At 50.7% G+C, this 27,942-nt stretch overlaps 1 protein-coding gene across 6 annotated transcripts in view; it reads right to left on the minus strand.

Moving 5' to 3' along the window:
• Positions 1-22,420, minus strand: part of LOC122382960 (membrane-associated guanylate kinase, WW and PDZ domain-containing protein 1-like) — a 59,999-nt gene extending 37,579 nt beyond the window's left edge. For all 6 annotated transcript variants that reach the window (XM_043368966.1, XM_043368961.1, XM_043368965.1 and 3 more), the window contains exon 1: positions 21,950-22,420. In XM_043368966.1, the coding sequence (XP_043224901.1) occupies positions 21,950-22,295 (346 nt within the window). In that variant the 5' untranslated portion in view covers positions 22,296-22,420. The remainder of the gene's footprint in view (positions 1-21,949) is intronic.
• Positions 22,421-27,942: the final 5,522 nt, after the last annotated feature.

Raw genomic sequence — 27,942 nt, forward strand, 5'->3', positions numbered from 1 at the left:
TGGGGGTTTCGTTCACATTTTTGCTAGACGCACCAGCCTTTGCGCTTCTTATTTCATATATAACTTTTTTTGATCCGGTGAACCGTTGCAGAGATAAAAAATACTTTATATTTCAATGTTCCGGAAAACCTAAAAATTTGCATGACCCATATCTCATGACCCCTGTGACCTAGAGACTAAAAATTTACTGGGACGAAGTAGTGCCCATAGGTCAACTTACATGCCAAATTTGAGCAAAATCGGAGAGGTCATGGTGAACAATTGGAAAAAAAATAGGTGATTTGTCGTGGAATTGCCCGTATGTGTTACGTAAGCGTGACGCGCAATGGTGCCAGCCAGCAGCTAACCTCAGCAGCTCTTAACATTTAGCATGGCATCCGCGGTCTCGCTGACAAAACCGTGCTACCCCGACAGCTATCCGAAGTTTCAGGCATCGGCCGACCATCGTCAGAAGTCGGCTGGTGGCATGTCAAGCCAATCATTCTGTCGACTTAATGAACTGTATCTGGCCGCATCTTGACTCGTGTTTGTCAATACATCACCATGGCCACGACATACACATCACGATAAATCAGCCCGGCAATAATGCTAAGTGATAAAAGCGAATAAATTTCAGCAGACAAACCAGTTCTGGCGAGCCACAGGACTGTTTTATAAACGATAAATGCCATCAAATGTCCATCTTGGTTACGTGTTGGTATGGTGCCAAATTTATCTTGCTAGAAAAAGCAAATGAGCGACGTTCCAAGTACGCTGCTCGCAGTGGGTTCAACATACACATACCACTCACATGTTCGAACGTTTCAGCGAACGGCTGTGAATCAGAATTGGCCGAGTGTTCCACTGTGCGAGGTAACGGCCGCCGCCGCCGGCGGCGCCGCGCTCCTTTTCCCGGCTGCATTCCTCACTGGACGGCCGGCGACTCGGCGTGATCATGCATGCATTCCTCGCACGGCGCGGCGCGGCGCCCCGCCCGTGCGGCGTGCGTTCCTGCAGGGTGTGCAGGTGCTGTTTGAGCCCGGGGCCCTTCCGGCGCGGCGGCCAGGCAAGCCCCAGCGGCTCGCACAGGTGATCGGAGGGTAATGGGTCCGGGCCCCGCCGCAGCCCCATCGACACCGGCCCCTGAGGAGCGGCGGGCGGCCCAGGATCACCGCACGGTTTGGGCTGCCCGGCACACAGCCAACGGCAGCCGAGGTGACTGACAACGGGACGGCGCGGCTGCGACCGCGGACATCCCGGGTGCTGATGGAAGGGATAGTGAGAGACCGAGCACCGTCCTCACGGACCTCGGCTCCCAGCCTGTCACGCCCAAGCCACCAAACCTTAATTCAGATCGGCTCTGATTCCTACATGGGATGGTATCATGAATCATCGCATAAAAAAGATTGGTCTAACCAACCGTCATATTTGAACGAAACAACCCGTTATCCACCGACGTGCCTAAATAATGAACTAACGATGCGGCCTTAGAATCGTGAGAACGATTCGTCAGAATCAGAAACACTAAACGTAGTTAATCAGACGATTACAAACATGACACAATAACGATTACACAGGTGCCACTGTGAGGAAAATTAGCCACTTAGCAAACAAGCATGGGGTTCAAATTAGTTGGGCACACATAGCCATCTGCGAAGTCCTGGCAAGTCATTGCACATGTCGCGGCCCTTATCTCGACCCACGGTGTTTGCGATAGCGCTTGTTAAATTAGTTTTACTAGCCAGCGGCCTGTGCAAGAGGAACGCGGGGCAATAACGCTGAGGTCAGGGTCAGGTTGCACGTGCACAGGATATACACAGGTTAAGCGCAGCACCTGTGCAGGCATCATTGAACAGCTTCCCAAAGCAGAGTCGAGCCGAAACATCGCCCCATGCTTCCGCCAATTCTGGCGCCATGGCTCAGGGGTCCGATGACACGGCCTGCCGGGCCGATATGATAGCGGGGGGCGGTTCGATGGCTGCACTTCGATAACGGCGCGGGCCGACGCGATAGTGGCGCTGGTGGCACGGTCACGGCGCGGGACAGCGAGCTGCGATAGAGGCACTGGTGGCACCGTCACGGGCACGGCGCGGGCCAGTGCAGCGAGCTGCGACGAGTGGCGCGTGGTCACGTGACCTGACTGTCAGGCCGGCCGGCCGCGGAGGCAGCGGGGTCGCCTGCTCACGGCGCCGTCCGGACGTGCCAGCAGAACAGAGCCGAGCATGACGTCATCACAGACTCACGGAGCTTATGACGTCACAGGAGACCGGGCTTATGACCGGGGTACCGCGGATCCTTACCGGGGCGAGGCGAGGAGACCGCTCAATTCACTGACGCCCACTTCAATTATTGACAACCGGTGAATGCGGCGTGGGATGGCCGTGGCATTTGCACGTGGTAGGCGTGGGTGCTGCATCTCATCCAGCAATCGCTGAACGCCTAATTCGGAACTCGCGTGAAAGCGAGAAAATGAAAAATATGGGCATGGGGCATGGGCACTAGCAGCTACTCAAAATCAATCTGGTTAGGTCAATCAGATTGTAGCACAGAGACCACCAACGCAAGATATTGGGACCTGGCTAATCCAGAGCGATATTAGGACCGCTGAGCGAGGCACATCAGTCATGAATGCCGCTCACTGTTCAGTGCTCACTCAGGGAGACCAAAGCAAAAAATCAGTGGTCTGCGAGTGACAGTGGTCTGTGAGTGGTCAGGGGCCGCGGTCAGTGCCGGTTAGTTACCAGACCACAGTCACCGGCTCCCCATCAGCGGCACTCTCCGGCCGGCGTCAGTGCCCAGTCTCCCGGCAGGCGTCAGTCCCCATTAGCACTCTCCAGTCGGTGTAACCAGCGTCAGTCTCCCGGCCCGGCGTCACCGCCAGTCTCAGCGCCAGTCTCCGGGTCGGCGTCAGCGGCGCCAGTCGCCGGGCCCACCGGCCGGCCCACCGATCATTAGAGAGCGCATACCTGGCCGGCCGGACGCCGGACATACCACGGCTGACTGCGGCGTGACACAGAGGGTGGCAGGTGGCGCACCCACCAGCCAGCTCACCCAACTCAGCGACTCACCGACTTACCAGCTCACCGACCACCTCACGGCGACCAGCGGCGGTCGGCCGGGAGCGGCATGCCAGTCAAGGCCGGACCACCGCCTGCTCAACTGCTGCCTGATTACAGGCGAGGCAGCTCGGCAAACCTGCCGTTCAACGTCTACTTGGCGTCCGTCGACGTCTCATGCCACAAGCATTTCAGTCACGCGGCGACTAACGACTGAGGAGAGACGGAGCTGTCGGTCCGAGTCCGACCTTCTGTCTCTGGACAGTGGTCCGCCGCCACTTCTGGAAGCCGTCCAAACTCGATTGAGGAAGCAACCAGTGCCAGACAAGGTCCCCCACTTCACGCATCATGCACGGTTATGGATGTTCCTCAGGTCTAATGTCCTGTTGCTGCAGTATGTTCCAATCACGTTCGTTACCGATGCTGATCCCGTGCGATAAATTGCACCTTCTCTCTGACAGGAGCAGTTATGTTCGCGTGTTGGAGCACTGGCGGTGGTTCCGACTGGTGATGGGGCACCAGCCGGTGGTGCCATATCAGAGCATTGGTGGTGGTGATGGAGCACCAGTTGGCGGTTTTGTGGTGACGCAGTGTTGGTTACTGGCTGCTTAGTGCCAGACTTGTGCCGGGACCAAAAATCAAGATCCAGGATCCTCAAGGTCCCACGGCAAATTCAATTTTTAGAATCCAAGGTTTCCAAGGTCCAACGGCAAATTCAATTTCTAGAATCCAAGGTTTCCAAGGTCCCACGGCAAATTCAATTTCTAGAATCAAGGTTTCCAAGGTCCCACGACAAATTCAATTTCTAGAATCCAAGGTTTCCAAGGTCCCACGGCAAATTCAATTTCTAGAATCCAAGGTTTCCAAGGTCCCATAGCAAGTATACTTTGCAGGGTCCACAGTCCCCAAGGTCCCACGACAAGAATGCATTGCAGGATCCACAGTCCCCAAGGTCCCACAACAAGAATGCATTGCAGGATCCACAGTCCCTAGGGTCACACGAAAAGTGTGAATTTCAGGATCCACAGTCCCCAAGGTCCCATGACAAGTACACACTTCAGAGTTCAGGGTCCACAGTCCTCAAGGTCCCACGACAAGAATACATCTCAGGATCCAAAGTATTCAGGGTCCCACAACAAGAACTTAAACAAACTAACATTCTGATGAGCAGACTTACTTCTAAATATTCTGCCAACGGATGCCCAGCAACATTGAAAGGGGCAGAACCTATGCAAACCTGTGGACTGTGGTGGTTTTATCGTTAACCAACATAGGTAGGGGGAGCTTCAACACAAGTTAAAAATGAATCATAATATCAATCTCTCCTTCTTTAACCTGACAAATTCATAAAAATATAGGTAGGTAATAGGTACCTTGCAATTTGTATTGTCGTGTCCCTTTCAATTCAATCTTACCTTATCAGTAGGAATGTAGGATAGCACCTCACAGTTATTGAAGACAGACATTCAAGTATTCTTTCAGGCAATATAAAAAACCAGAAATAAAACCTACAGGCTTCATAGAAATGGAAAAGTTGAATTGGATAGGTATATGCTTTCGATTTTCTGCACATTCAGTTACATAATACCTTGGATAAAAAGTAAAATATGTTCTAAGTCTTGTTTGCGCGAGCGCTCACAGAAAAACTGAACGACTAAGCCAATAGAATTAGAGTACCTATCAGCGAGCGCAAACCTTACTTACTGTTCATTCACATTAGATTGAAGGCTCTGAACAAAATTCCATCTGACAATTTTTTCGTCAGCCGGTTATTCGTCGGCAGATTTTCGTCTGACTTTTTCGTCTTGCATTTTTTCGTCTGTTCGAATTAATTTGGTGCATTTTCGTCTGAGTATTTTTCTGTCCGGCATTTTTTCGTCTGGACGAGGCGGAAAATGTCCTTATGAAAATAATGCGCGGACTTAAAAATGCACAGACGAACAAATGCATAGACGAAAGTCTGCGGACGAAAATCTGCAGACGAAAAATTGTCCGACGAAAACCTGCTAAACGAAAAAGTTGAACTGTCATGGAATCATTGCTTATATTGCTCATTGCTCAATGGTGATTTGATGAATTGCAAAACAAATAAGTTTGACACTTACTTGGTCAGTGGGTAGCTTCCAAGTAGCTTCAAGCCCGGCATATCACAACCCAGAAAATATGTGAGGTGAGATTAGAAAAGAACTCTCCAAACCACCACTGTCCACTGTTTGACAGTTTCATAATCCATAACATTGATAATGTAAAAAGCTACCAGGTCTCTTGTTCCAGTTCTGCCTCACAGCCATGGCAACGATTTTGCTCTATATATGTCTACACAGTCTGGTTCGTTTTCTCTTCGTGTAGCTATCTAGCCCCTTGCAGCTGGTCGCTCAACCATAGATATTTATTGAAGTGCCTACAGACAAAACCTAGTGCAGGGTCCTTAGTGGCCCATGTGCAACATAAACCTCATGGTCCAGCTTCCAGGATTCTTGAGGTCCCTCAACAAAATGATGGTGTAGGTCCAGACCGTTCTCCTAAGATCCCATGACAAATAATAAAACTGGTACTGAAGGTCTGCATTCTGCAGGGTCTTGCAGCATACCAAAATTTTGAGGTCCTAACCCCTGGGTTTCCATGGTTTTACGGCATATGAAATGTTGAGGTCCTGGGTTTCTAAGGTCTCATGTCACATGAAATGTTGATGTCCTGGGATTCCAAGGTCTCACGGCATATGCAAATGTTGAGGTCCTGGGATTCCAAGATCTCGCGACATATGCAAATGTTGAGGTCCTGGGATTCCAAGGTCTCGCGGCATATGGATGTTTTAAGGTCCTGGGATTCCAAGGTCTCGCGGCATATGGATGTTTTAAGGTCCTGGGTTTCCAAGGTCTCGCGACAAAAATGACAATACAAGGTCCAGGATCCTTCAAGGTCCCAGACCTTGGACTCTGCGAACCCTGGATCTCGGATCTTTTTGGGACCTTGGCACAAGTCTGCTTAGTGCTTATGTCACAGTCGCCGCCCGTCGGGATCTCGGAAGCATTTGAGGGATTCTGGCAAGCACAGACGATACATTTGAGTGTTGCGGCCAATTATCCATGACTTATTATATTCTCAATGTCACACGTCATAGCCAATACAAAATATGGATTCACATTGCACATTTGATCATGTGGGTGCGCAATGTATCTCGCTTCCAATCAGCGTCCTTGTAGCACATGGTCCCGAAACTACCGACCACATATGGCTCTATAACCCCTCCCCTCCGCCGTCGGCACGTGGGCCTGTAACCCCACACTAACAACACTATCCCCGAGCGGGGCACGACGGACGCTGCCACGCGCGCCTCCCCGTACTGACACACGCCGACACCCGGGGCCGGGCCGCGCAGTTACCACCCGCCTCTCCGCGCGTCTCTGTTAGTACAAACACACGCACGGGGAGCGCTCCGAGGGAGCCAGCACCGGTCCGCCGCAGCGGGAGAGGTGCTGCCGGGGGGAGGGGGGCTTCCCGGCCGACTGCTGGCGCGGGACACATCTCCCGGGCCTGTCGAAACCCCTTGGTCGCCACACCACATGTCACCGGTGCGGCAGTGATGCGATGAAGTCAACATGACCCACATGGCTTTGTCCCATGTGTAGCGCCGATACATTTAGCCATTCACGGTGTTTCGCCGGACTTATCGCGACGCTCTCGTCACCGCGCTGCGTCGAGCCGAGCTATACTTGAGTCTTGACCTGTCATCATCTCTAGCTAACTCGCAACGATTTACGTCACCGCGATAAACAACTGCTCCAACGAACAGGCTCAGCTCGATGGCCAAAACATTTCAAAAAGTTCGAGTCACGCAAGCACACAATGTCAGTTGAGCGCAGGCTCGAATATTGTGCGACAGCTCTAAAGCTCTCACGCTCCTCAGGTTCGAAACATGCGACAACCCATGACTGGATCGAGATGTGCCTGCAGTAACGTCCCGGATGTGTCACGATAAAACAAGTCAGCATTGTCGAGCCTCACCAGAACAGAGTACAGACCCAGGTGCCGGGCGGCTGTGGCCGAGGGCCGACTGTCGGTGGGTGCCCGCCTCGGTCGCCCGCCCGGCTGCCCACCGCTCGGTGGAGCCGGCACCGCCCGGGGCTACCGCGGCCGATGACGTATGGCGGCAGCGGGCGGCGACTGCAGCCGGACAGACAGACGAGGCAAGGACGCTGGCCGGCGCCGGAGGCCGCCCGGCCCGGCTCAGGTGGGGCCGCCGAGCGTCGAGCGCGCCCCGCCGCCCGCCCGGCCGGGTCAGACTGGGGCGCCGTTCGAACGGCCGCCGTCGGGAGGACTCAGCGGGGACGGGAGGGGCGGGGCCGTGCGTGGCGGATGTTGCAGGGCGTACTTTCAAACGGCCGGCGGCGAGCATTTCAAACGCCAGGAACGTGCCGACAATCGGGGAGCGTGCGCGGCCGACTAACAATCGATAATTATCGGCGATGTTTTCCTCAATAAACACAAATCGACAACGCTCGATCACGGGTGGCATTCGCGAGCGGTGAAGGAAAAACTGATAAGCTCCATCAATAACTTCGGCGACTACCAAGAATGCTTCACTCGTTCATCTACCTCGATACCGATGCCTCGATACCTCGAGGTATCGATACCTCGATATCGATACCTCGATACGGTATGTATTGATTCAAATGGCTTATCTACGTTTAGGTGCATTGGCCGCCACAAAGATGCAGTAATATACTAACTTTCCTCGCTGCTATTTATGAAAAAGACATCACTATGCAAAGCGATGCAAATAGCTTCTATTCACTGACTGTAACGAATGATGCTCATGTGTTTATAAATAGGGCATGATAGCAATTGCAGCAATCATTCGATATTCAATGTAAGTTCTGTCAGTAGCTACTACGTTTATAAGCAGCACCCATTCGTCACCAAGTTATGCCCTTGCAAACGGCAGCCGGCAATGCGCACGAGGAAAGGAAAACTCAACAAGGATAATCTGAGACATTCCAGCGGCCACCGAATAACTACCTATGTTAGACAATAGGAATTACTGAACAACTTCTTGTACCGGAACTACTTACAATGCTTAGTAGTTCAATCGGCACCATGCCTCATCATTTGCCAAACGATGTCATCAGCTCTCAAATCAACGGTTTTCCCGAATATCGGAAAAATATATCATGCGCTGCAAAACGACATGTCATTGTTATATGGCAACCAGGTATTGCCGGGTTCACACCGGATTCCGGACCGGCAAAATTCCGTCTGCCGGGCCGGAAAAATGGCCAATTCCGTGCCGGAAAATTGAAAACTGGTGTGAACCGGCAAATCTGGCAACTTCTTTTGACCGGTCCGGCAGGCCGGAGAGCCAGATTTTCCGGTCCGGCAAAAAGTTGAAATCATCTCAACTTTTGCCTTGCCGGATAGCCACCGTTTGTGATATGAAATTAAGGCACGAGGGAAATAATGTTATGTTTCAGCGCTACAGGACCAATTTAACCAACGGTGCCCTAATAGTCTCGCGATTTTTCACGAGAATATAAAATTCAAGCGTAAATTTGACGGCGTTTCATTTTTATTTCAAAACATTTGCATCTCAAACGGAGTGATAGCTACATTTCTGTTTTTGTATTTCACATGTCTCATGGCCTTTTCAAATTATAAATTAATTTCATTGGTTGGAAAATATCCATGACTTTATAATAAAAAAGATAAATATTATAAGGAAGCGGTGAAAAGGGCGAATTTGTGGAACAACATTGCGGACGCGCTGGTTGTGGAAGGAGCGGAGCCAGTATCTGCAGAAGAGATTATCAAGCGCTGGAGCCGGCCGCAGGACAGGTAGCACAATTTACGTATTGCTAACTTCCGTCGTCTACGAAGTGGAGCCAGCCGAGCAGATTCTGAAATCTACATTCTACAAGACGCGCTGACAACACTTCTCTGCCCTCGATGCCCTCCTACACAAGCACATAGCAGCTCGGGAGGGTGGAGGCAGTTTTGCCATTCAATCGCAAGTAGAAGATTCAAGAAATACGATGGTACTGAATGCCAAGGATATTATCCCGCGCCCTGCTGGGGGTGGGGGTGGGGGGAATATTTGAACCCTCCCTGTGGTTTTTCGCGAACATCTAAAAAACGGCGGCTGTTTTTGGCACACCTTATCATGCATCTTTTCTGCACATGTAAAAATTGTAGACCAAGGTCACTTAAGGTCAGGTCATCAGGTCACATCAAGTGACCTCACCTCATACAAAGTTTCAACGTCTTCCATATGCTACATCGAGCGACCGACCTCTTTGAAACTCTCAGCGATTGATAAGGGCAACAATATGTACATAATTTAAATAAATAACTATCTCGGAATTTTGATATCGGTGACCTAAGGTCAGGTCAATTTTGTGACCCCCCCCCCCCCCCATTATAAGTCAATGGGAGAAAATTGATGCCAAGTTATGCGTTGGCTTGTTGTAAATCGTCGACATTCGACCTGAAAATCGGTGAAATTCGGCTTTCCATTACCTCTGGTGACCTGACCTTTGATTTGACCAAAAAAAAGTGACCGAATTAATTTCGTCATTAATTTTGACACTCTTTCGAACGCCGCCTTCCCCGTATCGCTACGTGGCCCAGGAGCCGAGTTAAAAGGGGGATGTTAAACACCCCCACCAGCAAGGCGTGGAAATTTAGGACCCCCCGCGGGGCGCGGGTTATGGCAGTAGAGCTCAGTGACAGTCAGATGACCGATTTTGAGACCCAGCCATCTACATCAGCAAGCGTAATATCAAGCTCGCCGTCTCTAATGCGCCCTGCCCAACCCTCAATTCCTCTTTGTTCGCAGGTGTTTTTAAACCAACAACAGCCAAAGCGCGATTGAAATTTATTAGTGTCTTTTTGTCGATACCCAGCCCGCATGCTGTAAATGTTAAATTGTATTAATCTTGCTAATATACCTACCAGTGAAGTATGGATGATTTTCGGTTGGGTGGAACTGCATCAGGGACTTGTAAAACCGTCACACAAGTATGTTCGATTTCAAAATAATTCGCGAGATTGCTTGGTACCTACTTATCGTACTTGATGGTTGATGATTATGACATTTCCGGCTCGACTTTCCGGTTTTCCGGTTCTAGCGACTTTTTTGACATCTAGCGACAATTTCAACATTTTGGTGCCGGCCCGGCAGACGGAATTTTTCCGGACCGGAAAACCGGTGTGAACCCGGCATATGTCATAGCAATCCAATTTGGACGGGCTGGATAAATGCAGGGGGTTTATTCTGCCCATTAAAATGTATTATGATAGCAATACAAATAAATGCCTACGATGTCAGACTTCAGAGGGTCACTTTTGGCCCGGAAGGACCGTGCCGTCACCTAATAACAGTACGCTTAACTTCTCAGAATTAAATTTTTCTCGGTAAACTTCTGAGTTCTGACGGCCGCGGTCAAGCAGAGTAGTATAGGGCCAAAGCGTCATAAAGACCCAAGGCCGTGTCCCCTAACATACCAGAATTTTAACAATACGATACGTCTGTGACGAGTCAACGGACTAAAGCACAAGTCTTTAGACTATTCACTGCACAGTGCACGCTCAACACTTCAACTTACTGAAAAAGCAATACCTACCTCAAAAACATTCCCTATCCGTCAGAGGACCCTGTGACCTCGTCTGACTGACCGACAGAAAAAGGAGCTGCGCGGCGCTGCATGCCTGTCAGATGACAATGGCGGCTGGCGTGGAGTTTTTATCGGGTGGGCCGGTCAGTGCAGGGCCAGGACCCGAGGCTGAGTGGGTCGCACGGGAGCCCGCAGCCAGACCCGAGGAACCGAGCAGCCGGGACCCAGGCGTGTCACCAGTGGCGCCGCACTTTTACGGCACGTACACGCAGGAATGTTATCGGAGTTCAGTGAAACGGTGAGAAAATATTGTGCATGGAGGAAGTAGGAATGCATGTTCGCACATCGAGTTTTTTTGCGGACATATTGCAGCTACTGAAAGTGATTGGTCGGTGCAAATGTGTAAGCCATGTAAGCGTAGTGAGTATGCGCGCACAGTGCGGTGAGGAGGACAGGACAGTCGTGTGTCAGCGTCATCTTTGTCGCAGTGCCAAATGTTCCCACCACCTGCGCTAAACCTGGCACGGATATGTGGGCCATTCGCGGGGAGGTGACTAAGCGCGTTTTTGCGAGTGGCTGTCCCCGTCCCCTCCCCGTCCGTGCCGGTGGGGTATAACAGAGAGGCGCACTCGACACCGCGCTACCACTCGAGGCAGATTCACACACTGTTCAGTCCCAGAAACAGACTCGCACAGTCCGACAGAGATGCAGACTCGGCGTCAGACGGGGCGCGGATCACCTTTGTTTCCCCTGACACAGGGAGCAGGGCGGGGCGGGGGCGGACGGAAGCCGAGGGCGGGGGCGGGGGCGGGGGCGGGGGCGGCAGGGCGGGGCGGCCGTGGCGCACAGCCAGTCCGTCATGCACGCCGACCGACACGTGATCGGCGGCTTAGCGCGGGCTGTGTCAGTCAGAGACAGAGCCCAGCCGAACAGACAGACCCCGTACGGGCCTGCGGTGTGAGACGTGGGACCGCCAGACAGACCACTGGCAATCCTCAATACACCGCCCCGCAGACACGGCCTACCCAGCAGTGTCTACCGATAGTAATTCACAGGCCGGCAGACAACTGTCTGCCAATACACCGCCCGGCAGACAATTCTGTCGATACACAGCCTGACACACTACTTATCGGTCAATCACAGAGGCGCCACAGAGTGTCAGAGACAGTTGACGATAATACCTATCTCAATCTGGACCCGGACTACGTGAGCCACACCGCCATGTCGAGACATACTTGGGACGAGATTAGGGAAACGAAGTCAGTGTTCTCGAACGTAGGGCGTAGCAGACTGGCTCCAAGTTCGCCCGGTTCAGTGAACGTAAATGATTCGGTGTATTCGATACCCGAAGCGAGAGAGCTAAATCACGAGCCAGGGTCGTACTGAGAGGAAAATACAGATGCAGTACTTAAAAACGATTATTTGAGGCAAGCCAGAAGGATAAGAATCAATGCAGTTTCGTGACAAGCCATTGCCAATACAAAAACAGCACCTCGGATAAGCGAGGCAATGAAGTCATGCAAAAGCTAACAGCGATTTTCCCACTGATGAAAGCCCAGACACCGTTCGAATGTTGAGCTAGTTTCAAAAGATCACAGAAACGTAAAGTTCATCGTTTGGGCGGCAGGTGTTTGCCGACCCGATTTGGGTGAGCACAATCAGTCTGATCCGACCATACCTCCCCTCCGAGAACGCCCGGCCGGTCGCTATCGCGCCGCCCTGGCCTCTGGAAGGTTATACGAGCTAATCATCCAGAAGGTATGCAGCTTGATTGCAAGCATGCGTAATCGCCAAATCAGCAAAGCAGCAAGATTATGCCAACTGGAGGAGAGCCGATAATGACAGCGATACAGCGTTTTCGGCGAATTGAGGCGAAACTGAAAACCCCAGCGGTCGCGACGAGCTGTCAGACAGAATACAATCTACATCTGATTCACATCCGAGGCTCAGCACACGATTAAATTCGCACGTTGCAATAACAAAAAGACGATCTACTTAACCACTTTTGTTGCGTCATATAACTCGATAATCAGGCAAAGAACTCGATGAAAGACAACTCAGATGAACTCTTGGAAAGCTCGGGTCAAGGAAGGTCCCTGCAGCCGACGTAGCACGCTTCCGCCGGCGACCTGCCATGGACCTGTCTCGCCGCACCTGCCGGTCACTGATCCAAGGAGGAACCCGACGGCTCTTACAAGCACGTGCCACCCCGTCCACAGTGGTACAGCTACTGTCTGCTGCCTGAGGCACAGTTCCATGGCGATGAGGGAACGCCAGTCTCACACGGGACAACTGTGGTCGCCCGTCGCATGCAACCGATTCGTATTCTGAAGATCCGGGTATGAACAAGGCTGCGCAGCGCGCACGACCCGTTGGTCGACAAACGGGCGAAATAACAGTTAAGTATTATGCAAATCATTTCCAGATGGTTAAGTGGAGCACTTTTTCAAATAAGATCCACATGAATTTACGGTAGACATGAGCATGGGTATGTTTCAGTCTCAAACTTCGACCGATAATAGCATTATAACGACTGGTAGAATCAATCTGAGACTGATAAGAATTTTTGTTAAAACCGGACGCGATTTAATCGACAAAAAGGTCAATTGGCGCAATTTACGTAGCCGGTGAGGCCGCAGGTAATCACCGACCGCTGCAATCCGGGACTGACCTGTACTGTCCTGAGGTCCAACTGTCGCCAACCGCCAGACGCGTCAAATTCACCACAGTCCACCCGAGCGCCACCGCTCGCCACTGACGGCCCTCGCGCCCCACTGGCCTCTCAGCGCGCCTTATCACACCGCGCCGCGACAGGCCACGGGCGGCCGCGACGCCGCGCCTCGACAGGTGCCCCCGACCGCGCCCCCTCCGCGCCGGAGCCGATTCTGCCGACCGCCACTGCAGCGCGCGGCCGCGTGCCGGCGCCGGTACGGCCGCTGACAGCGCCACCTGGGACAGCCGCGGCGCGGGCCGGGCTGCCGCGCGGGCCGCTCCGGCTGCCAGAGACCGTCCGCGGCCGGCCGTCAATTCGCCGGGTCAAAGGGTGTCTGATTAGGTGACAACGCGCCTGACCCCGGTTAGCGCCGTGGTCACGCCAATCACCGTGGTCACCGCTGTGTAAACGCGAAACTTTGTAGATAAACAATCTGCTACCGACAACAAAATGAACGCCCGTAATGCGGTTTAGCACCAGTTTCATGACACAATGACAATGCGATTTCATAAATGATCTTTCAAAGGAAATAATTAAGAAAACTTAAAGGAAATAGTTCACTTTTAACATGGGGTTTGGAACTGGAATAGCAGTTTTGTTGCTTGCGCTGAGACTAGCACAAATCAGAAGCTTTTACGGCCCAACGATCACCCTAGACGAAGATATTCCATTTTTCGTTCCGAAAAGAGTGCCTTGCAGAGGAATGCGTGCCTTGCTGAGGAATGCAGTCACGTCATCGTCAGCCAATCAGAATGCTGCTTACAGCCGATGGGTTTGTCCTACGCAATATGATTGGTCAACGCGTAATAAGCTTCCGCGTCAAACATTATTTTATATAGAATATAGTTCTTCTTATACTAAAATGTAGAAAATAATCCTTTTTACAAAAACGTTTTGTTTTATTTTCTGATCATTTTGAGCATAAAAAAACATAAATCCATAGCAAAATACTAATTTCAGGAAAGTGAACTATTTCCTTTAAGGGAAAAGGCCAAGGGCCACCTTCGTGAAATATGAAGATATCGTTGTTTTTCATTTTGACAGTATTATTTTTCATTTTCTTTTTAAAACTGGTGCCAGAAGTGCACAATTCGCGAAAAAGTATTTAAAACTATTTAACATATTGGTACTATGTTGATACTCTCTACGGCACCTACTGTATGATGGCATGGCGATGACGTCACACTCAAGCCAATCAGCGTTCAGAAGACAGACTCGTCGGATTGTGTCAGATAAGCTGATTGGTTAAAGCTGAGCTGGTTGGAGTTGATTGGTAAAAAACCAAAGCCTCGCCGCGGGTGGCTGTATTGTCGGATAAGAACGCATTCCTGGGATAAGGACGCATTCCTGGCGTATTTTCTTTTAAAATTGCCGATAACTACGAATGGAGGCCGAAATCGGCCGTAAGGAGATAGACAGACAGGTTTTCGGACACGGGCTACAAGATGGCTATCTCAGTTTCATTCCCCATGTTAAAGGTGGCCCTTTTCCTTTAAAAGAAGGAACCCCAAAATCAAAGGAACTTAAGCAAAGCTTTAAGAGACCAAGGTACCTTTTGGTCTTTGGAGCCAGGCCAGTAGCGGCGGAACACGGGGGGGGGGGGGGGCACTAACGACTTTTGGTCCCATTCTTTCCATGCAACGCCCATAGGGCTAATGTTAAAATGCCAAAATCAAAGGGGGCACGGTGCCCCGTTGCCCTCCCCGTTCCGCGGCCTATGAGCCAGGCTAAAAATGTTTTCTAGTCTGGTAATTCACAGCCTCTTTCAAATTTGGGGGAAATCGACATTTTCCTTTGAAAATAAACAAACTAACAGGGAAACCGGAAAGGTGGGATGACACCAATAAAAAGCAGATGTATAATCAGTGGCCTGACTAGCGTGTGCGACCCTAGGGTAGGCATGTGTGGCCCAATAACTGCAGTCAGCGCCCGTTATAAATATGGCGACAGGTTAAAAGTTCACCATAAAACACCCACTAAACATCAAGATATGCAAGGTCACCGAAGGTCGACTTAAGTCGCTGGCCTGACTCCACCCGCGGATCCATCGAAGGGGACTATGGATATTACGACGATAACACCCGGGTAGCAAAAAGATAACAAGACGACGGTGACCTGACAAGTGGTACGGCATTCGGCACCGATAGGCGATAACTCCTCTGCCTGTGAGGAACAATTGTTCCAAAAATGGTATATAACTTCAGCGAAAAAAAAAGTAAAAAAAAAAACTGAGCATGCCTACTTGTTCACATACTGACAAAAATTAAAATCAGCGCACACACCAGTTTCGTTGCTCCTCACACCTTCGGGGGTTTGGCCAACTTCTTACCTACGGAGGAGGGGCTGATATGATGTTGGTCCCATGCATTAGGGTGGGTGTCAAGGTTACCTGAAGGTCATGCCATGTCAGGCAGTAGCGGCGGAACACCCTCAATTAAGGGGGGGGGGGGGCACTGCCGACTTTTGGTCCCATTCTTTCCATGCATGAACGCCCATAGGGCTAATGTTAAAATGCGAAAATCAAAGGGGGGCACAGTGCCCCGGTGCCCTCCCCGTTCCGCCGCCTATGATGTCAGGTCACTGACCTTTGATGTCTTCGATTCACTTTTTTCAAGTTCTACATGCTTCTAGGTTAGTTTTTGGAGCTGAATGTGAACTTAGCAACCATTTGAACATTTACGAAGTAGTTTTGGTGCCTTCGTAACATGTTACAAAGCTGTCAGAGGCGGTTGACACCTACTACGAATACCCGGCAGGGCCCCCACTGGTTGACCTGACCTAACCTGACCCGACCCGGCCTAAATGCATGTTGCCATCATCTGTGATCAAAACTAACATGATATTCGTGATCAGCACCCCGAAAACCCTATAGCAGCCACAGTTTACGACGTTCTAACAGGTCCCGATTTTCCCGACTTTTGGGTCATTCACCTGACCTGGAAGATCCGAACCAATGACCTAGGACCTTAACCCTCGCCCGTAAACGGCGATCTGCCACCTTCGCCCATGCAGGGGGGGGGGGGGGGTTGGTGCGACCCCCCCCCCCCTTGGCGTTTGAAAACGGAGCGTCGTAGAGCTTAGCGGAAAAGACCAGCGGATTGCTCTCGCCGAGATCTCGCGATTGGTGGTATATTTTTTGGTCCTAGGTCAACATTTGACCTACTTTTGACCGGTCAAAGGTCAAATTTTCGGAAAAATAGACTTTTTTCAACTTTCCGCGGCGATTGCGGCAAAACGGTGGGAGATATCGACTTGAAACCTTCACTATCGTGTTCCTTGATCAATTCTCTATCGTTTGGTATGTATTTCGTTTCCCTAGCTCTAAAAATGGCGCGTTGGGAGCGCCGGAAATCGGCAAGGTCACAGTCGGCGGCAGAAATTCGAAAAATCAAAATTTAAATTTTTGAAATCTGATTGTATTTTTGGATTTGGAAGGTCCATTTGCTCCCTATAGAAGCTAATATTGCTGCATATTCCCATTGAGGTGACAAGAATTAGCAAAATAGTGGTTCGGGCGCTTTTCAAAAATAGTACCGGACGCTGTTCCTCTTGTGACGTCATAGCTCCGTGACCTGACCTGACCCGGTCAAGTTTCTTATACCATGTGATAGCCAATACTTGCCCCAACATGCATGGGAAGTTTCATCACGATCCATCAACCGATGTCCGTATCACCGGCAGGAAACCTCGGGCGTTGGCACTCAGTTTGTGAAAATCCGGCCGGAGGCTGTTCCCTTTGTGACGTCATAACTCCGTGACCTGACATGACCCGGCCAATTTTTTTTATCAAAAGATGCGCAAGGTTCGCCCCATAAGGTACCCAAAATTTGGCGGCGCTGTGCGCCGCCGTTTTTGCACTATTTCCGAAAAACCTCAGGGGGGGGGGGGTGCAATCGGCTTCCTCTCGTCACGGGCGATACACTCGTGTTTTTTAAGCGAAACTCTAGCTCGATCAGGGGCCAAACGGCAAGGGGGAGGTCCAATGGACCCCCCCCCCCCCCTTATACGTTCGCGGCTGGCAAAACACCAATACGGGCGAGAGGTATAACTGGCCATTAGTCATTACTACACGTTTAAAAAAAATAATAGCAATAATAATAAAGCATGTGATGCTTTGCTCATCGGCTTATGATGGGAAGGGCAGGTCAAGAAATTAACCTGACCTTAGGCCATCGATAGAAAAATCCCGAGATAAACATGTTGTAGGCACACATGACCTTATAAAATCCTGCAACTTCCAAAGGGCTCGGCTCGATCATCTAATGTGGCTCTGAAACGGTGACAAAGATATAAATATACAAAAACTAATTCAATGATATTTGAAATTAAGAAACACATTTTTACTCGCCATCTTAAACAAAAGTGAATTTATTCGCGTTTCATTAATTTAATCAGCTGGCAACCATCACCCATCGTCCTCGATGTAGTCGAACTTGGCGCACTCAGATAGTGTTCGAAATTTGTGACGCTTACTTGTTGCTATGGCGACTGAGTAATACCTACGATTTTCATTTGCCAACAAGTGCTTGCGGAGCTGCCGCTCACACTTTTGAACACAGTCTTTATGCGTCAGTTTGTTTGACGCGTCATATCTGAAACATGTTTCGTGAGGCTCCTAAACCATTCAATTCATCTCCTTCAAAAGAAGTGTTTTGTAACATTTTCGATATGTTTATTGGGCTTAATTGCTAGCTCCATTCATCCTATCTTGCGTGAGGATATTCATCACTCGGGGACCAGTCGTTGAAAGCAAGGAACAACGACGAGGAGAAGGTCTTGTATAAAGTCGCAGCGATTGCATTGAGCATTAAATGACGAAAATATTTTACCCCCCACCGCCTCAGGCAATCACGTGCCGTCACCCACCTGGCTGCTCCAACAATTTCACGCATTGTGCGCAAGTTATGACCTCCCACTTTCAAAGGATTGGCCACTATGTCAATTTGAAGCAACAGGTCAGGTCAGGGAAGCCAAATTTCGTGGCGCCACGCACCGCAATTTTCGCTATTCACGAAAAAAAACTCAGGGGGAATGTCCGGGGCGACTATCACCCCCACAGGTGCGCGGGCTAAACATACCAATGCTCTCGATCATGGGTGGAGAACCTGCCCCGGCCACCCCGGCCGTGGCCTGGGTAACTTTCAGCCTACCCCGGCGCGGCCGGGGTAACTTTTCTACTCTTGTAAATCCTCTTGTAGCTGTCTCCATACGAGAAAAGAAAACTCACGCTCTTCGAATGTTGACTTCCATGGGCGTAATATTGCAAATCAGGTAGGTATTTACTTAACTTGCCATAATCTCCAACCCTAAGACCCGCGTGTGGTCGCCAATGCCAAGATTGCTCTCAAATCCTGTTCAGTTTCGAAATTTTGGCGCGCCTTCGGCGCACTTTTTCAAAACTACTGCTTGACCTCATTGCCTTCGACTGACCTGCCACCAACCGCAACCACATCCGTTTATGAGCGTACCCGTCAGGGTGCTCATAAACACCGAGCGGCCATCATGCTTCGAACTCGGACTATTGTTACCGGGACGCGTGCTCTCGCCACGCGGAGTCCAACGCTCTAGCGACTGGGCTACGTGACCGGGACAGGTCGATATTCCTGGATCGACTCCCTGTTTGTCTTATGAGAGCCGCCCAACATTGAAAAAGGCTGCGCCCGTGGATGTCACTGACCTATTTTAGTGCTTTGTTTGGTTCGATCTGTCAATTTCTCTGTAAAACTTCTACTATGGTGAGTTGTCTTTTTGTAGCTATTTTGAGACACAATAAAAAGCTGAAAACGCAACATTTAGGTACTCAAAATGGTATATGGTTTGGCTTGGGTTCGGTGTGAAATTGCAAGTCTAAGTAAAAAGAAATAATAACATGAAAGGAAATTGCCATTTCGATCATTCCAAAAATGTTATGAATAATACGGTGTCGGATACGACGCTCATCCTTGAGCAAACACAACATCCTATTCCATGCGTCAGAATAGGGGTTTGATGATGACCGTTGAGAACAACGTGAGTATATCGTCTTCCCGCGACTATCGGTCGCCGGCCGGGGTAACTTTTTCAAACATTCTCCACCCATGCTCTCGATCACAGAAATCAACGGCACGTCAATTGTGAATTCAGCCGGTGTCGCTTATTTCCAGACATCTCATGTCATAGAAGTCACCATATAAAATGTACATTGCATACCTAATAGTTAGTACGCGAGGACATAACCCTGTTCGTTTGACTGTCCACATGAGAAGTCCACAGTCCACACTCTACAGTCCACACCCTACAGCCATACTGGCTGTCAATGTTGCATGCCATTCCAGCTGTCTCGGTGATAATTGTGCGGCAAGCGGCAATAATGGCACAGAGAGCGGCGATTTGGGCGCGGGGACAATAACATGCAAGGCCTTAATCGGTGCAGAAAAAGCGTGAACTGTTAGTAAAGTCATCCTTTTTCCTTCAGTTTCAGTGTCATTCGTGTAATGAATCATGTTCGGAATTCGCCAGCCATGCATGACAATGAAGGAAAACGGTTTGACATGGGCATAACGGGGCGAGAATTTAGAAAGTAAAGGTAAGCAGATGTCGTTACGCCTGCTGTGGACCACAGAGGACGTAGTGAAAGGTGAGAGATTCTAAATGAAATGAGCGTTCGACGAGGGCATACCTACCTCATACACTTCAGAGTTCAGAGATAAGTAGGTAGGGCACCCGGACTGCAGCCGCAGCGATCCCATGTCACAGTTATGACGTAAGTTGCCGTTTAAATATATTTTTGTAAAAAGGAAAATGGAAAAGTGGCTGGCGTCTAGCGAATGTGGCCGGTAGCGCCTGGCCGTCAGTGTTAGCACTGTCGTCAATCTACGAGTAGGTATAAGGAATAACGTTGGAGCACCGGTCTATGCTTCTGTGGCATATTGAGTAACGATCGAACGCGGATGGTATATGAACGAGAGATACCATTTCTCACAGGCCGTCATGAAGAAACTCAATATTTTTTCGACCACCGCAGCCGGTGTAATTCAACACGCCCCGGTTCAGGAACTAATGAAGCGGTATTGAATGAGCCGAGAGCGCTACAACACCCGCCGGGCGATACTGAGACCCGCACTGCTGATTCAGTTCCTGGCAGGCGCTGAATCAGACGGGGGGGGGACGCCGGGGGCAGCTCGGTGTGTCGAACCGCCCCAATAAACGCCGATACGCGCTGAGGGATGTCTGGGCCCGCTATCTGCCCGTGCACCATCTCCGTGGCTCTGAGTGTGATAGATGCAGGTGTGTGTTTGCAGGCAGCTAATGCAACAATAGTGCATTGGTGTAGGCTGTAGCAGCACGATGTTTCGACAGCGTATCAGGGAATGTGAGGTCCGTGCATGGCGCTATCTCAGTACGTATCAGCCGGAAGCGCAACTGTAAGCGTATCGGCCATTACAGAAGCACACTCCTCCGTCGCGTCGTTTCGTGTTGTCTTTCGGTTCAAGTATCACTACGAACCAGTATGAGCCAAAAATTCGCTAACTATGTGTAAATTGTTAGTTGTTACGAAGAGTAAGAAACAAGAGCTACTGCCTCACAACTAAAAGGCGGAAGTTCTGCCCAGAGAAGCTGTTAGCGATGCATAGGAGATTAGCTCTGAGACCGTTCCGACTTTTGAGATCAGCCGGCTCTCCGAATGTGCAGTAACGCTCCTGTCACAGCCATTAGTTTCAGCAGCACAGATACCGACTCGGGTCGTCCCGGTCAGTCTGCTGACCGTCGGGCCATCGAGGGTCGACAGAAGGATGCACTGCATAATACTCCCTCACTATCAGCCCAGCCTGTCACCGGGCAGTCGGTCCAGTGACAGGTCATGAGCCGAGCGATACCGAACCGACACCAGGCCGAGGCCCTGTGACCCGAGTCTGACCCCGTCTGGCCGGCACGTGCTGACCGGGCGAGCTCGCCAGTCGGCAGGGAGCGGCCTCAGAGCCACGTGCACAGTCAGTCGGCCGGACATGTCTCGGCGTGCAGTCACTGTCCTGGGACGGTGCATCACTGCACGGACCGCATGGCACACAGGTGCAGCCGGCCGGCCGGCCGGGCCTGTTGGGAGGAGCGCACTTGCCGCGGGGCGCCGGGCGGGCGCCGGACGCCCCCCCCCCCCCAGACCCGTCTGCAGTGGGCATACCTACTGCACAGAGCATACAGGGCCCGTCTGAAGGCTCGCACATGAGGCTCAGAGTTAGCTCCCAGACACCTCGATGGAGTGAGCTAAACGATGGCGAATTCGAGTCCATTGAGCTCACTTGAAGAGTGAGTCATACGCTGACGGGCTGAGGGGAGGGAGAGGGAGAGAAGAGGGAGAGGGAGAGGGAGAGGGAGAGTGAGAGCATGTGCATTAGCGCGGCGATAATGTGGTCCCGGTTATCGGTCAAATCAGGAGTGTACGCGCGCAGTTCGCCGGACACACAGCCGGAAACACTCGGGAGGCCGGCATGTGCGCGTCGACTCGAGTGAACGGATCGTCGGAGTCCGAATTCCGAACGGCTGAGACGGCGGAACAGTGCAGGGAGGGGGGGGGGGGGGGTCGGTGCCTCAGCAGGCTGCCGTCAGTGACTCACCTGGCCGGTCGGGGACCGTCGCCAGCACGCAGTTGCCTCCGTCGCGGCAGCAGTGTTTGAGCCACTCCTCGATGTCGTAGCGGGTGAAGCCGCACACGTTCTTGCCCTGCACCTTGATGACTAGCTCGCCGGGTACGAGGCGGCCGGCGAGCACACGCAGCTGGTGCGGCGGCCCGGCGCCCACCCGGCCCAGCTGGCCGCGGTCCGAGCCGCCCTCGATGGGCACGCGCGGCTCGGGCCCAGTGGCCGTCACCACGGCCTCGCGCTGCTGCCGGCTCCAGTGGTCGGCTGGCTCGCTGCCGCCGCCTCCGTCGGGCCCTGGCCGACGGCCGTCCCCCGGCACCATGCTCCCGCTGCGGCGGCGCGCACTGCACTCAGCCGGCCGACATGCCGCCGCCGCCACCGCCGCCGCGACGCGTCACTGCTCGCCGCCCGGCGCCGCGATCGGGCACGAATGGGCCGGCGGCGCGCGCGGACCGTGCGCCAGCGCCACTGTGCGGCCCGCTGTAAACAAGGTTTGAAGGAATCCGCCCAGTGCGCATGCGCGGCTGCAGGTGTGGTACGCAGGTGAGGAGGTCGATAGCCGCAGGTGGCCGCGTCTCCAGGTGCGGCACCTTAGCGACATCTTGTGTCCAAGATAGAAACAGCAGTAGGTGGGGCGGGCGCTTCTTATGAGAGGACGCGACAGTCGGGCAGGGGACAGTCCTTTGACCTCGGGACCAGGGCTGCAGAGTAGATGGATTTTTTTGTGACTCCGACTCTGACTTTGACTACGGCTTCAAAAATCGACTCAGACTCCGAAACCGACTCCAGTTCCGACTCCCGACATTCCATTTCCAAGTCCATATCATGATGGTAATTGGTAGAGTTCATGTCGGTGATCTTTTTATTGTGGAACAATACTTCGCGCGATCCAGCCTCCAGGACCGTAGATTGCAAATGTATACTTTGCAAATAACATGCAGACCTATAAGCAGATTCTGGCGTAGCTGTTGTCTTCTGATATTTCGCAGAAAACGCTCGTTCAAAACAGAAATGTTGGCTTAGCTTCGACAAAATTTGGTTTGGAAAGATCAACGAGCGTAATATTTTCAAACAAACTATAGCGATGGGCACTGGCTGGGCACGACTTTATGCCATGCCATATTGATGCCGACTCGGAGTTGGAGTCGGTAAGATTTTGCGATTCCGACTCCGACACCGACTCCGGGCAGAACTGTCGACTCCGACCTACTCCGACTCCGCAGCCCTGCTCAGGACAGTCACATCCTTATCCTCTCCCCCACGCCTCTTGCCTCCTGATCTGGGCTAGCCCTATTCCTGGCGGGGGGGGGGGCCTCAGGAGCCCCCCCTAAGGTTTTTTGGTTATTTCTCCCAAACGCGTTGAGCTAGGAAGCTCAAATTTTCTGACTTTTCCTAAAAGGCTTCTACGCAACATATCTGAAAATTTTGAGTTGATCTGACCTCAGGTCAGGTCACCAGAGGCGGTTTGGTGACCCTACCTCAGAAAAGTTTGCAATCACGCCAGAGCTAGAGTTTTTGACCGATCAATTTCTTCTCTTCAGGCTTTAGTTAGGGTACCAGTATGTGCAATTTGTATATCTCGGAATTTTGATATCGGTGACCTAAGGTCAGGTCAGTTTCGCGACCTCCCCATTATAAGTCAATGGGGGAAAAATCAACTCCCTGTTTTTACCACTAAAACGGGTCGGAATGGCCCCCCATATACCATGCATGACTTCATATACGATCAACCTTCACTACCTTGAGGTCTGTTTTGCTGTTGGGCAGCTGTGAGGTCATGTGACGTCATCAAAGGTCACCAAAGGTTTTTGGCCAATAACTCCGTACAGGAACAAGATACAGACGCGTGGATGGTCTCATTGTGTTCAGCTCGTCAAGACGCATCAAATGATATACATGATGACCTCGAGGTCACGTGACCTGAGGTCAACCTTTGACCTTGACCTTTCGAGGTCAACATATATATCATTCGATGCGGATTGACGAGAGGATCACGATGATGCCCTTAGTTTGTTCCTATCTTGACTAATTCGAAAGTTATTCGAGAAAAACTCTCTCCATATCTAGCGCCGCCATTTTGACTTTTTCGACCCCTGTGACGTCATCTTTGACCTGACCTGAAAATGACCTTTGTAAAAATTGTAGATCTTGACCGTGCGTATCCGATGCCGTATACCGTTTGTCGCTGCGATGTGTAGTTTTTGAGATCTGAAGGGAGGGGGCCGAATCGGCCCCCCCCGCCAGTTTCTTGTCCCGGCGGAGCCCGCCAGGAATAGGGCTAGACGGTCATATTCATGCAACATGAGCAGCTCCTCAGGCCCATGTGCGGTAGTGACCGTTTGCGGGGCTGCAGTGTGCCGCGTGGACTGTCCATCGAGACGGACTCGGTCTCGACGGAGCATCATGATGGCCTCCTAGACCAGCGTCTCCCCCTTATTCATATACACGTAATCCTTCCGACTCTGAAAAGGTCTCGTTAGACCGAAAGGGCCAGGGTCTAACCCTACAAAACAAAATATCGAATCGTCCAGGAAAGACCGGGCGCCGGCAGCGCTTCTTTGATTGACGAGACAGGACGCAGGTCGTCGATAAATACAACGGTGGACCCCAGGTTTACATATCTTGATTCCTTTTTAGACGCTTACCACATTGCGTCTGCGAGACGTTTAACATGAGCCTACTGTTAAACGTAACGTCTCCATAGTAGCCATTTAGTGCTTACATTTACTGGTAGGTATTCCAACCTCTCGTAGGAAAAACTCTGTTAATTAATCGTCTCAACTCAATGATGAGCGTTTTGATTATTTTATTGCGCCTATAACCGCCATTATCTTCTTATCATTTTGAACCGGTAACCGGTGTAAATAACTGGCTTTTCACTTTTATTTCAAACACACTTTTACTATCACTGTAAGGCTGTGAAATCCGAATGTTGATGTAACATAAGGATATCGTTTATGCACATAAATGAGTTAATTTTCACACAGACCTGAGACCACTATATATCCGTTTTCAATCGTGCTAATGACAGTGCAAGAATGCTGCCATTGTTAAAAAATACATGATATAAATCGTGAATTTCGTGTATCGTGTATTTCTAATCGTGTGTTAAATACATTTCTATCAAAATCGAGTTACTACAACACTAACGCATAATTCCGCCTGCTGCACCGAATTTCCTAGTCGGGCCATAATGGCATGGACGGCGATATCAGCGAACAGTCAAGACTTGGTCAGTATTAGGTATAACCATTGGTTAAATAAATATTTATGTATTCGTAATCCCATGGAACAGATATCTGGATTCCGTTACTGCGCATTCATACCGAGTGCCTGAATGCCTAGATGCACCAGCTGCTAGACGTTTAAAAGAAATACAAGTCATTAGTCATAGGACATCTACTAGACGCTTGTGGCTTAGACGTTTAACCCGCGCCCCGCTGGGCTATTCAGCCATAGGGGAGGTTGGGGTAATTTGACCGTTTTTTTTTTTTAGAAAACGATGTAACTTAAAGGGAGATAATGAGCTTTCTTTTTTCTTAAATAAAAATTACTCGACATCTATACTATTTCTACTGTAGTTTCTATAAAATATGAAAATTTCCTAGCACATTTTCGTATGTGAAAAAGGTTTTTATTTTTGCAAAAAAGAAGCAGTACTTGCAGTACTTGTAACACCCACCGAAATGCGTTGTCCTTCTCTATAAAAAAGTCGCAGTATATGGCGCTTTTGCTTCAAACAGCGACGCTTGGGTTTTTGTTTATGTTATCGCCTTGTCGTTGCTTGGTTGTAAGGATTCTAATTTGAATTAGAGTCAATTCGGTTTAGAATTAATTAGATTCTAATTCGGGGGTACATATTGCCTACTCTTCTTTGTTTCCAAGTATTATTTTGCGCCACAAATGAACGGCATGCGTCAGAAACGCAGCCAAATCTTGCGATTGCGACTACGAAATTCATTATTTTGGCGTCAGAGCCTGAAGCGAAAAATACAAGCATATTTATTTCAGGGCCTCCTCTAACATACCCACTGGGTGGGCAAATGCCCACCCAGTCACCACAATTGCCCACCCAGTGGCGTCGATTTGCCCACCCAGAAGCAAATGCAAAAATTCTGGTCCGGCCGGACGTCCGGTACTACCTTTCTGGTCTTAAGCAAACTGGATGCTGTTTGAAGGCCAAAAAAAGTTTTCTGGTTGCCCGATATTCAGGGGCGTAGCCAGGATTTCCTCAAGGAGGGGGCCAAACGCACAGGGGCCCAAGATAACCCCCTCAAAATCCAAAAAGCCATCTGGTTGCATCCAATATTTTTTGGAGGGGGCCCAAATAAATAGGGAAAAAATATTTATTAACAAAAATATTAGAACTTAGGGGGTAAGCAGTCCATGGGCCCTGTTAGATAGGCCCACGAATAGCTTCATAAAGTCGCCAGTCGGTTTTGAGGGCGGTCTGAGGGCCCGTAGGTCGGATGAGGGTTCTTCAGACCGTCAGAGGCCCCTACAGCGCATGAGAGCCTCGTAAGCCGTCTGAGGGTCATATAAGCCGCCTAGGGGCCACTAAGACCGACAAAAGCCCTCCTTGCACTTGCAGAGGCCCAGTCATGCCGACGGAGGGCTCTCTTAGACAAACTAAGGACCCGTTCAGGGCATTTGAGGGCTTTCTCAAACCGATAGGGCCCCCTCAAATCGACAGTGGATCCGATCCGAGCTCCCTCAAACCGATATAGGGTCAGACCAACAGTCGGAACGCATTGATTCTGTTTACACACCGTTGGACCCAAGTTGATCCCATCCCATCCAACTGGCCCCCTGGTTTCAATAGGGCCCCAAGGCTCTAAACAGTGGCGTATCTAGGATTTCTCTCAGGGGGGATCCGCAGCAAAAGGGCCCTTGACTGACTGGGTTGAAAGGGCCCTTAAGTGGCAAAAGGGCCCTTGTAGCCTGAGTTGAAAGGGCGTTAACCCGCGCCCCGTAGGGAGGGGGGGGGGGGGGGCGAAACGGCCCCCTGTCCTCTTCCGTAGCTATCTCCTAAATGACTGCAAATATCGCCACCAAACTTTCAGGACCTCTCTGGGCATCCATTTTACACATTGTGACCAATTTTTTTCCAGAGACTATGATAGGTTGGCCGCAAATGACTTCAGAATGACGTCATGTTCTGCCATTTTCGACCAAAAAAAAAAAAGGTTTCGCAAGAAGAGCCACAGGCCTACAGAGCTGTAGAAGCATAAAAATGTTCCGACTTAAAAGGTGTAGAATTGACAGGCCTAGGTCAATTCTGAGCACAGTTTACAGAAAGAGCAACCCCCCCTCGCCGGCACAGGGGGGGGGGGTTGATGCAACCCCCCCTAAGGTTTTTCGCGAATAACTCGCGTAAAAAGCGGCCGATCGCGACGAAACTTTCAGTACCCTCGCATTGATCAACTTTACACCTACCCTGAAAATTTCATGACCCTGACCCCAATGACCTTTGACCTGTGACCTCTTTTCTGTGACCATGTTTTGCCGAAATCGCGGTTCGGCGCATGTCGGCTCGCATTAGCCGCGCGTTTGCAAGCTTTTCGTGGTTTCAAACGTTCAAACATGTGATTTGATGTTGCTCCCATGCATTAGGGTGGGTGTCAAGGTCACCTGAAGGTCAGGTCAGGTCATTGACCTTTGGTGACCTCGGGTGACCTAGGTTCACTTTTTCGAGTTTTACATGTTTCTAGGCTAGTTTTTGGAGCTGAATTCGAATTTAGCAACCATTTGAACATTTACGAAGTAGTTTTGGTGCCTTCGTAACATGTTACGAAGCTATCCGACGCGGTTGACACGTATTACGAATACCCGTCACAACCCCTACCGGTTGACCTGACCTGACCTGACCTGGTCTAAATGCTTAAAAACATCATCTCTGATCAAAACTAACACGATATTCGTGATCAGCACCCCGGAAAACCACATAGCAGCCACACTTTACGACTTTC

The sequence above is a fragment of the Amphibalanus amphitrite genome, unplaced genomic scaffold, assembly GCF_019059575.1.
Source record: "Amphibalanus amphitrite isolate SeventyFive unplaced genomic scaffold, NRLGWU_Aamphi_draft 000151F_arrow, whole genome shotgun sequence".
In the NCBI taxonomy this organism is placed as follows: domain Eukaryota; kingdom Metazoa; phylum Arthropoda; class Thecostraca; order Balanomorpha; family Balanidae; genus Amphibalanus; species Amphibalanus amphitrite.